At 37.9% G+C, this 14,313-nt stretch overlaps 1 protein-coding gene across 1 annotated transcript in view; it reads right to left on the bottom strand.

Annotated features, from left to right (window-relative positions):
- The window catches only part of evpla (envoplakin a), a 25,363-nt gene that overhangs the window by 6,932 nt on the left and 4,118 nt on the right, over positions 1–14,313 (bottom strand). The window contains exons 2-17 of the mRNA XM_024289637.2: positions 12,000–12,099; positions 11,179–11,333; positions 10,981–11,104; positions 9,169–9,300; positions 9,043–9,084; positions 8,699–8,860; positions 7,472–7,579; positions 7,297–7,392; positions 7,113–7,223; positions 5,444–5,590; positions 5,199–5,353; positions 5,022–5,116; positions 2,722–2,894; positions 1,571–1,746; positions 1,354–1,492; positions 1,077–1,270 (exon numbers count right to left, since the gene is read on the bottom strand). Coding sequence (XP_024145405.1) covers positions 1,077–1,270; positions 1,354–1,492; positions 1,571–1,746; positions 2,722–2,894; positions 5,022–5,116; positions 5,199–5,353; positions 5,444–5,590; positions 7,113–7,223; positions 7,297–7,392; positions 7,472–7,579; positions 8,699–8,860; positions 9,043–9,084; positions 9,169–9,300; positions 10,981–11,104; positions 11,179–11,333; positions 12,000–12,099 — 2,109 coding nt within the window. The remainder of the gene's footprint in view (positions 1–1,076; positions 1,271–1,353; positions 1,493–1,570; positions 1,747–2,721; positions 2,895–5,021; positions 5,117–5,198; positions 5,354–5,443; positions 5,591–7,112; positions 7,224–7,296; positions 7,393–7,471; positions 7,580–8,698; positions 8,861–9,042; positions 9,085–9,168; positions 9,301–10,980; positions 11,105–11,178; positions 11,334–11,999; positions 12,100–14,313) is intronic.

Below are 14,313 nucleotides of genomic sequence, written 5' to 3'. Positions count from 1 at the left end.
GCAACAGGTTAACATTTTTGACTAATTTAGTTTACTGAGGAATTTTAGGCTATTTTGGAGTTTAGTTAGTAATTAAGCAACGTGCTAGCTTTTTTGGCTAATTTGGCATCTGCTGAGGTTATTTTATACTAATTTGAAGTTTAGTCAATATTTTAGACACATGCTAGTTTGTTATCTACTGGGATTTTTTATCTGCAAATTTAGAGTTTAGCTACTATAATGGCTATTTTGGAGTTAAGCTAGCATTTAAGCAACGAGCTAACTTTTTTTGGCTAATTTGGCATCTACAGGGTTTTTTTTCTGGTTAATTTGGAGTCTAGCTCACATTTAAGCGACAAAATAAGTATTTTTTTGGTGCAAAATTGGCATGTATTAGTTTTTTTTCGTTTAAATTTTACTACAAATTTTTCAGAAATGTCTAGGTCAAGTTCAGCGCTCTTTCATAGCTCTTTCATCTTTTAGCAAATTTAACATTTCGCAAATAGCTTTTGTATTTTCACTTAAATGTCTTTATACTGAAATCTGAAATATATAAAAATATGTAATTTCATTTAGATGCATCTAATTAAGTTTTTTTAAGTCCCGTTCTGATTAAAAATAGTTTTTTGTGTTTTTAAAATGCTTTTGTGTCTTTTTCCTGAGGATAGAGAACATACTGTATAAGAAAATTAAGTTAAACATGCCTTTCTTAGTGTTTATTTATTCAAATTGTTGTGAATCAGGATCAAATGAGAAAAAAAGCAGCTTGAAATGAGCTTATTTGATCGTAGAAAATACACAGCTCCTTGTCCAGAGCTCTCAGCAATAAGAAGGGGAAGGGGGCGGGGTTGCTCACATCTCAGGTGAATTTCTAATCATCTTCTGCCACTCTGCAGAAACTATGTCTTAAAAACCGCACAGGTTTTTTGTATTTTGGCTAAAAACGGCATAATCCTAATTAAAAGACTACTGGAAACACTGAAGATAGATCAAATCATGATTGGAGTGGGACTAAGTTATCACATCAGCTGTCTTTGCTGCTTAAACTGAAGAAATAAGATTCATGGATTTGTGTGCCGTCACCGCTGGACCCCCACCTCTCCTGCAGCTGGTTTGCAACATTAGCGTAGCGAGTCTGAAGCTGCTTGACGTCCGTCTTCTGGCGCTCGATGTCGGGGCAGTACTCCTGGTAGCCCCTCTGCAGAGAGCTGCACAGCTGCTCGGTGGCCTCCAGATCCTGGCTCAGCTTCTTCATGTCCCCCTGAGCTGCTGTAACAGACTTCCTCTGGTTCTGAGAGCAGCACAGCAGACCGGTGTTTGAGAGGCGAGTCGCGCGACACAGAGACAACATGGTGGAATGGGATATCTGCTCACCTGGATGCTCTGAGCGCGGCTCTGAAGGGCTTTTGGGGTGTCAGGGATCGGACCGTCTCGGCTGAGGTCTTCCTCGAATCCAGAGACAAGACCATCCACCTTCTTTATCTGGTTCTCCAAGTTGAGAGATGCTTGTGCTCTAAAAAAACAGCAGTGTTAAGTTTTAAGGCTTTGAAACATTTACAAATGAGACCTTTTTCCAATGAAAAGCACACACTTCTTGTTGTAGAGCTCAGCGAGTGCAGAGATGTCGTCATGCTTGTTGGTGGCAGCGCTGAGTTTGAGTGGCAGTCCGGACGAAGTGCCGTTGAGATCTTTGGAGATGAGAGGCTGCAGGTCCGCCTGAGCGGCCTGCCTCTTCTGCTCCAGGTCCTTCAGTGTCTTATTGGTTTTCTGCAATGAGCAAAAACACGTCACGTGTCTGGTTTTTGATCGATCAGAAGAGACACAAAAGTAGGTTTTTCCTCTTTTCAGAAACGTTTCAGTAACACGATCACCTGACATCTGCTGATTAATCTATCACACGTGTCAAAGTCAAGGCCCGGGGGCCAGATCCGGCCCTCCAGATCATTTTATTTTATTGTTATTAACGGCTCGATATTATCTTGCACTCATTTCTAACTTGCATAATTTTGACAAAATATATTTTCATGGAGAGTAAAATATTTAAGTTGATTTATTCTGGAATAATATTCCTGCCTTTTTATTATTCATTATCATGTTAAAAAGTTATGGTTTTAGAGTTTTAAAAATGGGCATTTTGCTAGTTTTTTGGACTATTTTGGATTTACAAGGATTTTTAGGCTATTTTGGAGTTTTTCCAGGGCTGTGCATTCAGGTTTTGATTAATTGGGGCTTTATTGTTTTTAAGGCTGTTTTAGAGTTAGACTAATATTTCAGCTACATCCTAGCTGTTTTGGCTAATTTAGTCTTTTTTCAGTTTTTTAGGATATTTTGAAATGTAGCTATTTTTTAGTTACATGCTAGCTGTCTTGGCTAACCTAAGTTTTTTTCCGCTAATTTGGCATTTAACAAATTTTTTAGCTCGCTATCAGCTTCAGTGTTTTTAGCTATCAATTTCAGCATCCTCAGCGGCCAAATTCAGCTTACAGCATTTACACTGGCATGATCACAAGTAATGCTATATATATAGTTCAAGTGACGGTTTTAAAGTTTTAAAAATGTATATTTAGAGTGTTCAATAGCCCTGATCAATCAGATAAAAAGAGCCCACGTAAAAACCTTTCAGTTCAGCCCGAGCATACATGTAGCATGAAAAACTATATTATGAAGTAAAATAAGTTCTAAATGTTGGTTTTCATCCCAAACAAAAGAGCAACAGGCTCAAACATTTCCATCTCTCATCACCTCCTGCTCCCTCAGCCTCTGTCCCAGATCTCCGGTTGGGTCGGTTCGGTTCAGCGGCGTTCGAATGCGGTTCCGCATGCCCTCCTCAGCCTTGGCCAGGTCGTTGTCCAGTTTGTCCAGCTGCTCGGCCATGGCGGTAATTTTAGGGTCCAGCGGTGCAGAGGACACCGGCGCTAAACAAAAACCAAAAAAAGCAAAAAGGCTTTTAAGTTAAATTACACGATGGAGCAGTGAATATATAAAGATTTTACAAATATTTCATTTAGATTTGCATCATCAAGTTTTAACCTGATTGTGCTGTATTCACTGTCTCTGACTTTTCTGTTCAATACTTAAAGGGTAACCAAACATAGCAGTTGGAGGCCGACTCCATTCTCAGCCAAGAATAAAAAATGCCCAAAAAGGGGGTGTGGCTAGTTGGAGCAGACTGAGTGGTGGGGGTGTGGCTTGGATCTATGATTGACATGTTAGCTTTATGAATGGGTTTTCAATATTGAAGTGGTACCCATTGAGCAAAGTGATCCAAGTTTCTCTACAGAACTTTCTGAGGACGTTGAGGATTCTTCACGTGGTCCAGAACCGTATTGTTACGAATCGCTGGCTCAAGACGCAGCGGATATGATGTCACTGATTTCACTGAGTCAAAATCGCATCAATACAAATATTTCATGATGTTTATTTATGACTCCACTGTGTTCTGAAGGTGAAAATGTGGATGGTTAATTAAATAATACATTTAAACAGGTTTTCTTGTTTGGTTCGACCGCAATGCATTGTCTAATTTAGGCTAATTTCGATGGATGCTAGTTTTTCGCAAAGACTTCTGGGAAATTTCTAGTGCACTCTAGTTTGGAATTAGTAGATTCGGACAGCGCTAGAAAATGACGAACGCACAATATAGTGAGTAGGGGTGGATTCGGAGATAGCTTGTGAGTGGTAAAATGCTGCTAGCATCATAGCTAATACGGGCTAACGTATCATTGCAGTACAAAGCCAGATTTCTAGATTTCTGTTTTCTAACTTTTTAGTATTTATTTATTTATTCTTTCATGGTGTGGCAATATGTCGATGTGTGTTTGTGCGTGTGTGTGTGTGGAGGGGTGGGGGTGGGGCTTGTGGCCATTGTCTTTTGTTTTTAAAATTTTATTATGTTTTATGTAAAGCACTTTGAGTGAAATACATTTTTTTAAAGTGCTACACAAATAAAGTTTGATTCGATTTGATTAAGCTTTTAGCCAATTTTGTGACCATAATTATCACAGCTCTAGGAGTCAGTGAACGCATCGGGACTGAAGTTACTACCCGCATCGATTTTGATTGGTCCTTCGTGTTAGCCCCGCCCCAACATGCCACAATGGGACCAAAAGTTTTGGAACTGAAATTTTCAGGTTCAAAAATGGGAAAAAAAGAGTTCACAGTGAAAAAAAGATTTGAAAATGAAAAAAAAGTTTTGAAATTGAAATTTTGAGTTTTGAGACCTAAAAAACAAAACACTTGAAGCTGAAAATAATTAGTTTTTTTTAGAATGGCAATTTTTTTTCAAATTAAATCAAATCAAACTTTATTTGTATAGAACTTTTCAAAGAAAAATGCATTTCACTTAAAGTGATTTACATAAAACATAATAACATTTTAAAAACAAAGGACAATGCCCTCAAACCCCACAAATATAAACGCACATCGACATATTGCCAAACCATGATGTAGAACAATAAATAAATATAATTACTAAAAAGCTGGAAAATAGAAATCTAGAAATCTGGCTTTGTAATGCAGTGAGGAAACAATATTTGGACATTTTACATTTTTTTGGCTTAACACCAATATTTTTTTTCAAAATGTTTTATTTGTATTTCAAATATTTATGGACCCAAAATATCTCCATATACCCCATTACAACCTGTAGGGGGCAGCACACAGAAGGTTTTTGACTATATTTTCATGAATTAAACAAGTTTATTTGTAAAAAAGTTGTCAACAACCAACAGACAGCACTTATAAGGCCCCATTTATAGAAGTTGATTTAGTGTTTTGTTACTCTTTAAACAATTTTCATTTAGAAGTTTTGAAAATAAGAGGATCCATCTGTTGAAATCTTCTAAATGAGTTCTGTAAAAACTTGTGTTTCACACGGATTCCTTATTTTGAAAAATAGATCTTATCTCAACTGGACTTCCTGGTAAAATAATAATTAGTTGTGTACGCTCCCTTCCTGTTTTCAACCTTGTGCTGTTTCTCTTCCGTACTTTAGTTGCGTTTACTGGAGGTTACTGGGTTTTTCTAAAGGAGGAGACACCAACCTGACTTCTGGACTTTGGAAACATCGTGGTGGTTTTTTAGGGACGCTGCCAGTTGTGCTCTTCTCCTCTTAATTTCTGCGAGCTCGCTGCCCAAACTGAGAAGACACAGAGAGATGAGGAGCTGAGGGAAACGGCGCCGGCGTGGAGGTGGTGCGACTGCAGCTCTGCTTTACTTACATGTCCACACTGTCAATAGAATCTGGGTCAGGAGGTGGGATCAGGAAGCAAACACCTGGGAAGGTTTTAGTCGCTCCGTCTGCTGAAACCACTACCCACTTCTCCTTGTCAGAGTTTGACTTCAGAGCAAACTTTTCCCCTCGGGACACAGAGTCCTGGAGGGGCGAGAGGAGACCAGACGCAGCTTTCAGACGGGTTCTGAGCTTTAGGATGAATATTTAAAGAAACGTGGACGGGAGCTCCACCTTCTCTGTTTCCCAGTCGCACAAGGACTCCACGGTGATGGGTCTGTTGACGGGAACGCGGCGCAGCTTCAGAGGAGCGATGGTGGTGCTCCGCCTCCGGAGGTCAGCCAGCAGCTGATCGGAGTTCTGCACCACTTTCTCCTCCCCCTGATGGGACACAGACCAGAACTCCCATCAGAACCAAGGATCCACTCATGAGTCCAACAGCATAAAGGAAAGTAAAGAGACGTTATTCACAGAAATAATGCAGAAACTTTTAATGTAATTCAAGCTATTTCGATGAACCTAACTCTCCCCTCAACTCCACACATTTGGAGCAGAGTTTATAGTATAAATCAGTTCTGTTTATTTTTATTTTTTACAAATCTAATGAATTATGTAAACTGCACAAACATAATCTCTGTTTCTTCCATTTGGGTGAAAATCTGCACATTTAACAAGTCAAAGACTCAATTCAAACTTTTACTAAATATCCTGTAGTTTTACTTTTACAGCTAGATGTCTAAAAGCTAATAATGCAAAATAGACCTGTAATGTTTTGGGTTTTCGCTAGCATCTTATTGGAACATTTAAAAAAAGATGTGTGTAAAAAAAACCTCACTATCTCTGGCAGTTTCTGACCCTAATAATAAAAATTCAATTAAAAAAAATATTTTATTGCAAGTAGAAACAGAACAAAAAGAGAATAAATGTAAATACTTGGAGTTGTTTTTTCTTTTACAACAACTGGAAAGCGAACAACAATCAAATCTCTCCAAATACACACGACTCCTACACAAAGTTTGAAATGTACATTAGATACAAGTTTAGTATTTGATTAAACAAAGTCGTCTTGTGTAGAAAATGATGTAAGTTTGGGAGTAAATGTCATCGTTTATGTTTTTATTAAATATAAAAAAGGAAAATTTGATTAAATATTTCAAAGGTGTTGATGTTTTTAAATATCTAAGGAGGGTCATTTCTATGGAAATTAAGTTTGAAGCCAAAAATCTCAAAAACTTCATTAGTTGCAGCTTTAACAAAATATTAATCTTAATCAATTAGTAATCAGTTACTATTAGGATACATTTTCATGAACTATTTGGGTTTTTGGCATAAATAAAACACAAATTTAACGAAAATAATAAACCTTTTGTGTCACATAAGATCATCCTAATGCAGCAAATGTAGTAGTCGAAGAAACAAAACAAATTTATTTTACCGTTGTAGTGACAGAATCTCATAAATCTAAGATTAACCCTTTAACGCTAGAGATCCTGTGTTTTTGTTCTTTGATTTACTGTAACTTTCAACTGTTAACAAGATCAATGTAATTCCAGCAGATTCTGAAGGAGAAAAGCGGCGGTTCCGCCGCTTTTCTCCTTCAGAATCTGCTGGAATTATCGAGTTATGGGTTGAAAAGTGACAATATTTTAAAGATTTTGTGTTTAAGCGTCACCGACGACACCTCGGGTGTTAAAGGGCATTTTAAAATACCGTCATAAACATTTTAGTTTGACTTGATAAACTATGAAGCCAAACAGTTTTTAGCTTTTTTAAAATCGAGAGCAGTTGGAAAAAAATCCTTAAAAAATAAGACTTCTTTAGTTGACGTCATCTTAAAGCTTAATTAAAGTTATAATCCCATGGAAATATTTCGTGAAATCCCCGTTCGGTAAACGTCTCGTACCTCCAGCTGCAGAAGCGTCTTCGCTTTGCTTCTCTGGACGTCAGAATTTGACTCCAGGGTCTTCTCTAGTTTGGTCAGAGTCTCTGAGAGCTGCTCCGTGTCCAGTTGGTACTGAGAAAAAAAAAAAACATAGACGTCACTTGAAAGTAAAGGATCATTTTTCTGTGTTTTTGTGCACACTCACTTTTCTGTACGCCTCCACGTTTTCCAGATGTGTCTCCTGACAAATGCAGAGGTTGAGGAATTTCTGCCACTCGTTTTGTATGTTGTCTCTCTGAGCCTTTAGGAGAGACGGAAAGGTCAGAGGTGAAGCTGCCGTCGGGACCGGGACCTTCTGCAGGTGCTGAGCTGTCGCGTACCTGTATGGTGATGCTGGCCGGGTGCTTCAGCTCGATGAGTCGGTCCCCCTCATCCTGGAGTTTGTTCACCTCACCCTCATGGAGGACAAGACTGTCTCTCTTGAAATTCTGAAAGACGGACGATCAAAGGTTTTGTTTGGCTGATCATTTCTGTGTCGCCGCCGAACTTTGACGTTATGTTAAAGCAGGGGTACAAGGGGCAAAAATCCAAAACACACTTTAGGTTGTGGGGCTAACAGGATAAACATTTGTTGAACACTCTAAAATTAAATGTTTAAAACTTTAAAAAGAACTTTTTAACACAATTACAGCTAGCATGTAGATTCAAAAATATCTAAGAATCAAAATAGCCTAAAAAACAGAAAAAAAGTCCAAATTAACCAAAACAGCCAGCATGTAAATATTAGCATAACTCCAAAACAGGCTAAAAATGTGAAAAAAAAAGTGTGCAGCTGAAAAATAGCTAAACTTCAAAATAGCCTAAAAATGTGAAAAAAGCCTAAATTAACAAAAACAGCAAGCATGTAAATATTAGCCTAAAACAGCCTAAAAAACTTTAAAAAGCCTAAATTGGCCAAAACAGCTAGCATGTAGCTAAAATATTAGCTAAACTTCAAAGCTGCCTAAAAAAACGGAAAAAAGCCTGGTTGACCAAAACGGCTAGAGTGTAAAAATGAGCTAAACTCCAAAACAGCCTAAAAAACAACAACAAAAAAAGCTTAAATTAGCCAAAACGGCTAGCATGTAGCTGAAATATCAGCTAAACTCCAAATTATCCTAAAAACCTTAATAAATGGCAAAATAGTCCAAAAAGCTAGTATAACACTATTATAACTTTCAACTTTACAACACTCCGACTCCATATAATATAAAGTAACGACTAATCGACTATTAAATTAGTCGTCGGCTATTTTAATAGTCGATTAGTCGACTAATCGTGACAACCCCAATCAATCAACCAATCAGGGAGTACAAAAATAAACAGAAATAAAACAAAATTAGCCAAAACAGCTAGCATGTAGCTGAAATATTAGCTAAACTACAAAACAGCCTAAAAAATTCTTAGTAAATTCCCAAACAGTCCAAAAAGCTAGAAGAATGCCCACTTTTGTCACAATTATAAAAGTTAGCGCAAGATAATATCGGGCCATTAATAACATTAAAATAAAATGAAGGGCCGGGTCCGGCCCCTGGGCCTTGACTTTAACACATGAGTTAAGCTCTCACCTCGTACTGCCTCCGGACGTCTGGAGGGTCCATCATTTCGTCGCTCCAGTCTTGCTTGATGATCTTTTTCTGCTCTTCTCCCAGGAAGGACAGCTCTTTGTCGCAGCCCTGCATGTACTCATACAGGCTCTTCAGGTAGTGTTGCCTCCACCTGGAGTTATCCTAAAAGAAGAAAAAAGAGAGGCAGACGTTTGAATCCAAAGGTTGGGATCAGACATTTACTTTCAGAAACTAGACTCGTATTATTCTAACTGCATAAGGTTTCCACAAAGTCTGTTTAATAGTTTATCCCAAAAGAAAAGGGGGAAAAAGGCAGAACAGAAATGAAAATAACAGAAACTCACCAGCAGGTTGTTGTACTGCCTCTTCAGGGCTGTCAGTTTATCCTGGAGCACAAGGCAGCGACATGTAACTGTAGCTGTGAGGGTGACCCCGTGTGATCATGTTTTCAGGTAAACACGCGTGTTTACCTTGCTGCCGGCGGAGCTCAGGCACAGCTGAGAGTTGTAGGCTTCGATCTCTCTGTGTAGGATGTTGTGGGTGGCGATCTGCTTCTCCACGTCCGCCATGGTGGGGCCGAACTCCTCCGAGTTGACCTGTTTCTGAGGAGTCAGAAAGAGAGAAATTACATGAACGAGAAACTTTGTTGCACAAACGGAAAGTCAAAATGCACCACAATAAGGTATGACTGGATAGAAAATGTCCTCCTTTGACACATTTATTAGTACAAAACTGATTTGATGTCTTCAATCCACAAATTTAAGATATAATAAACAACAAATAGTAGATATGAACTCTTTTGCTTCAAATGTAAGACTGTTTAAAACCAGAGCAGTTTATCAGGTTACACTAGTCCAGAGGATGGCAACCTTTAACAGATAGTAATATATAATATGTGCTTCTCCGTCAGAAAAAAAGGGAATGATTTCAATATTTCCAGGTATCGATTAGATTAGGCTAAAATCTTGATGGTAGCTTTTCCCAAAAGATAGGAGTGTCTAGTTTATTAAAACATTTTTGGACGATCAAGAATCAAATTTGATTTATGTCATAATAGAGGCGGAAAAGGCGAATTTGATGCATTCATTATGTTTGGTGTGAATGCAGCTTTACGCACAGGTTGGCGGATTTGTTCAGAAGCATCACACTTTACTCCCATAAGTGTAACTAACACTCCAGAGTGACTTAAATATGTGTTTTTCACCTTTATTGTACATTTTTTCAATTTATGCTCAGGAAAATGTGTTAATAGCTTGAAAAGGAATGGAAAAAGACAAGCTTATTCAAAAACTCTTATTTTAGAGGTAAAATCTGACTTTTTAAACAAATGAAATCACTGAAGACTATTTATCTTCTGCAACTGGCCTCCACTGGTCTTCTGAGGAAGGACGTTTGCAGCCTAGGCGAAAGGTGATTTCTACTAACCAACCACCCAGACACATAAATACCACTGCACGCAAAAAAAAACACTGTAATTGCCTGGAATATGTTAAAATAAGTATTGATTTAATTTTAATAACTTAATAATAATAACTTAAAAAAATGTAGCATAAAACACTTTTCCCTAGTCAGGACACAAACCCCCAACCTTTACAATAAACATTTGGTACGACACTGTCAGCATGGAAGATCTTTTGACAGGTATCTCCAGTGTTTAATGTTTAAAGGTTTTAAAAAAATCAGTTGTTAAGATTTTAAAAAGAGAAAAAAAATACTAGATCACCAGTTGAATTCTTCTTTTCAGACCAAAAACAAGAGTATTTTTCATTCGAAATGGGGGTGGGGTGAAATTCTAAGCAGTTGGATATAAATAAAGCAGACAGTCCTCAGCTTCGAGTCCACTTTTTTCCACCTCTTACTTTCTTTTTTTTACCTTAAAGCTGTCCTTGGGGGGCTTGTTTTGCTGCCCCCTTACAGTTCCCTTACAGTTTTAAAGTATCACTAACCGATAAAACTCCCCTAAGCTTCAAGAGGAGTCGTGTCAGGCAAGGAGGGGGTAGCACCAGGCAGAATTATAGATTATGTCAAACGTCTGAGTTATTTTTTTCATGGTTTTAATTTTTTACCTTTTTACGCTAAATGAATGGTGTGTTAAACTCAAAAACAAATAAATAAATCATTGCTATTTGACAGCCTCCCCAACAGATGGCGGCCTGGGCGGCCGCCTAGCTTGCCTATGTCCAGGGCCATCCCTGGTTGGGGGCTTTGTGTTACTGACTCAAAAGTTTGCTGTGATTTTTTTAAGTAATGATTGCTTTTCTTGGTGGTGTGACTGCACTTACTTCCTTTTTATTGAACACGGGCCCCCAGTCGATGATGGGCATCAACGACACATCGTCGATCTGCTCAAAGATGTCTCGGTAGACGCCGCAGTCCTTCAGCCAGCGCTCGTGAAGGTGGATGACACTGCAGGACAGCGAGACGTGGACTCAGCATCTTCCTGATTGCTAAACGCTCTCCATCCTCGTCTGTCTACTCACTCGGTCTCAATCTCCTGAGCCTGAGGATGTTGGTTCTTCTTGGCTTTGTCCACATCCAGGAAAAGTTCCTTCAGCAGCCCCTCCGCCTCACCCAGTTTATCCGAGATCTCGGCCTGATGTTGAAACGGCTGCCCTGTTTTTTCATTTACATCGTCCTGAAAGGAGCAAGCAGAAATTCAAATCAACTCAATCTTTATTCATTCACAGTCAACTGTGTTTAACCCTTTAACACCAGAGCTCCAGTGTTTATGTTCTTTGGTACTGTAACTTTTGAACCATTAACACAATCAACATAGTTCCAGTAGATTGTGAAGGAGAAAATCTACTGGAACTATGTTGATTGTGTCAACGGTTCAAAAGTTATCGTATGTAAAAGAATTTGTGTTTAAGCGTCAGGTATTAAAGGGTTAATGCAATTCAGACAAACACTCACTATTTTTCTTTTTAAGTTGCAAAACATGACGTCACCCATTTCTCAAAGTAAAAACCTACTCACTACCCACTGTGATTTGACTATGAAAACTTGGATAATTCATTAAAAAAAGGTATTTGACTACTTTTTTAAAGCATAAAATGTCCAAACGCAATGCATTGTGGTCTACATTTGCCAATCCAGTAAGCATCCATTCACAGGACTCTGGATTTTTGAGTTTTAAAAATTAGCGAGCATAGAGCACTAACCAAGAGAAGTAACATTTCCCAACCCTTTAACCTTTAAAGCACAAGTTCAACATCATGAGCACAAAAAGGAAATGTCTAGGAAGTAACAATTTAATAGCTAAACTCAAGTTCAGGTAAAAAGATTCATCAAATGGCCTCACCACAGCCAGCAGCTCCTCAGCTCGCAGGATGTCTTTCTCCACCAAGTCGGCGTGTTTTTGCATCTTGGCGATCAGCTGGGCCAAGGCGGCGGCCTCAGACCTGCAGGAGAAACATGGGAGTCAGCCTCCGAGATCCCAACTTTCCATCTAGAAAATGAATCATTCAGACAACTGATGCAACTTCTAAAAGTTGACTCTCCAACATATAAGTTTGCCTTAAACGGTAGGAATTTTTTCTTTTGTTGAAAATCTGCCTGTTTGTCCAGATCAGTTTACAAAATCTGACAAACAGCTTCAGAACACAGAGGGGAAGTTTCACGGCAGACATTCTTCATTAAATCAGGGTGTCAAACTCAATCGCACAAGGGCCAAAATCTAAAACACACTTTAGGTCAAGGGCCGAACACTATAATCATTTATTGAACACTCGAAAACTACATTTTTAAAACTTCAAAACCATAACTTTTAAACATAATGATGAATTAGATATATAGCATTACCTGCGTTAATGCTAGCATGAATGCTGTAAGCTGAATTTGGACGCTGAAGATGCTAGTGCTGATAGCTGAAAATGCTGAAATTGATAGCTAATAATACTGAAGCTGATAGCCAACTAAAATTTTAGCTAAATGCTTAATTAGCTTAAAAAACTAAAACAATAATTAAAAAAAAAACTTAGGTTAGTCAAAACAGCTAACATGTAGTTAAAAAAATAGCTAAACTTCGAAATATCCTAAAAATGTGAAAAAGCCTGAATTAGCATGTAAATATTACCCTAAAACAAACAAAAAGAAAAACCTAAATTAGCTAAAACAGCTAGCATGTACCTGAAATATTAGCTAAACTCCAAAACAGCCTAAAAAAATCCTAGTCAATGCCAAAATAGCCCAAAAACTTAGCAGAATGTCAATTTTTAAAACTTTAAAATTGTAATTTTTTTACATAATTATGAATAATAAAAAGTCAGGAATATTATTCCAGAATAAATCAATTTAAATCTTAAATAACTTTCAATATTTTACCCTCCTTAAAAATATATTTTGTCAAAATTATATAAGTCAGAAATGAGTGTAAGATAACATCGGGCCATAAATAAAAATAAAATAAAATGATCTAGATTACGAGATAGAATTACCCAGAGGGCCGGATCCGGCCCCCGGGCCTTGACCTTGACACACATGGTCTAAATGATCCTGTTTGCTGATGACTCCTGTATTAACATGAGCCTTCGCTGAGACATCCTGATGTTTGAGAAATGCCACATTCCTTCACAGGAGGAGTTTAGCTGAATGCATTCCACGATGCCATCATTACCAGGAATCTGCACGTTTGGAATCGGGTTTAAAGAATAATCTGCCATGCTGTGAAAACACTGAAGCCTCTGTGTTTCGTTTGACTCGCAAAGACATCAGTGAAAGAGACATGATGTGTAAAAAGTGAAAGGAAGGAAACTTTCCAGAAAGATTTAGTGTGAAAAGAACCCCAAGCGTCTCTGAGGGAGGAAAGATCAGAGAGCCAGAGTGTCTGCAGAGACTCACCCAGCAGGTGAGACAGGCGTGAGCAGAATGCAACAAGCTCCGACTGCTGTACTTTGAATTTTATTGGAAAATAATTGCTAGTTTAGTCACATTCTTAGCTAAAGCAATGATTTAGGCAAAAAAAAGAAAAGAAACTTAACAGTTTTCCTTTTTTTTTGCTATCTTTTGAGGTCCAGGATCTCACCCTTACATTGAAGTAGGTCTGAGATGATAAAATCGATTTGAAGTGATCTAAGCTTAATAGATCAATAATCGAGCCATAAAAGTAGAGATCAGTCTAACGGATAAGGCTTAAGTCAGCCAGCTTGATCCTGAGGTATAACCGTAGGACGGCCAACAACAACGCTTGGTCAACGTAAACATAAATTGCCGAATAAATAAAAATCTTTATATGAATTTTCCAAACTGAAGTAACCATTTGAGGTCTAAATCACCATTCGTCACTCATTATTTCTTCTTCTTCTGGGACAAGGTCCTATGCTATAGTGCGTTCGCCACCTAGTGGCCAAACTGAAACGCCCTCCAGGAGAAGCAGAACAATTGTTGGAGCTTCTCTGTTTGAGAATCCATGTAACTCTGTATGCTATTAACAATATTATTATAATTACACTTATAAGTTTTACAGTATGTGGACGGTATCAGATTAGTATGAAAATATTCAAAACACATATAGAGTATTATTGTATTTCTAAACAATTGTGTCTAAATGTATAAACCATGTTAACTCAAAATTGAATTGAATTAAAAAAAATCGAACAAATCAGAAATAAAATAAA

Source organism: Oryzias melastigma, linkage group LG1 (assembly GCF_002922805.2).
Source record: "Oryzias melastigma strain HK-1 linkage group LG1, ASM292280v2, whole genome shotgun sequence".
In the NCBI taxonomy this organism is placed as follows: Eukaryota; Metazoa; Chordata; class Actinopteri; order Beloniformes; family Adrianichthyidae; genus Oryzias; species Oryzias melastigma.
This window is presented reverse-complemented; position numbering and strand designations above follow the sequence as displayed.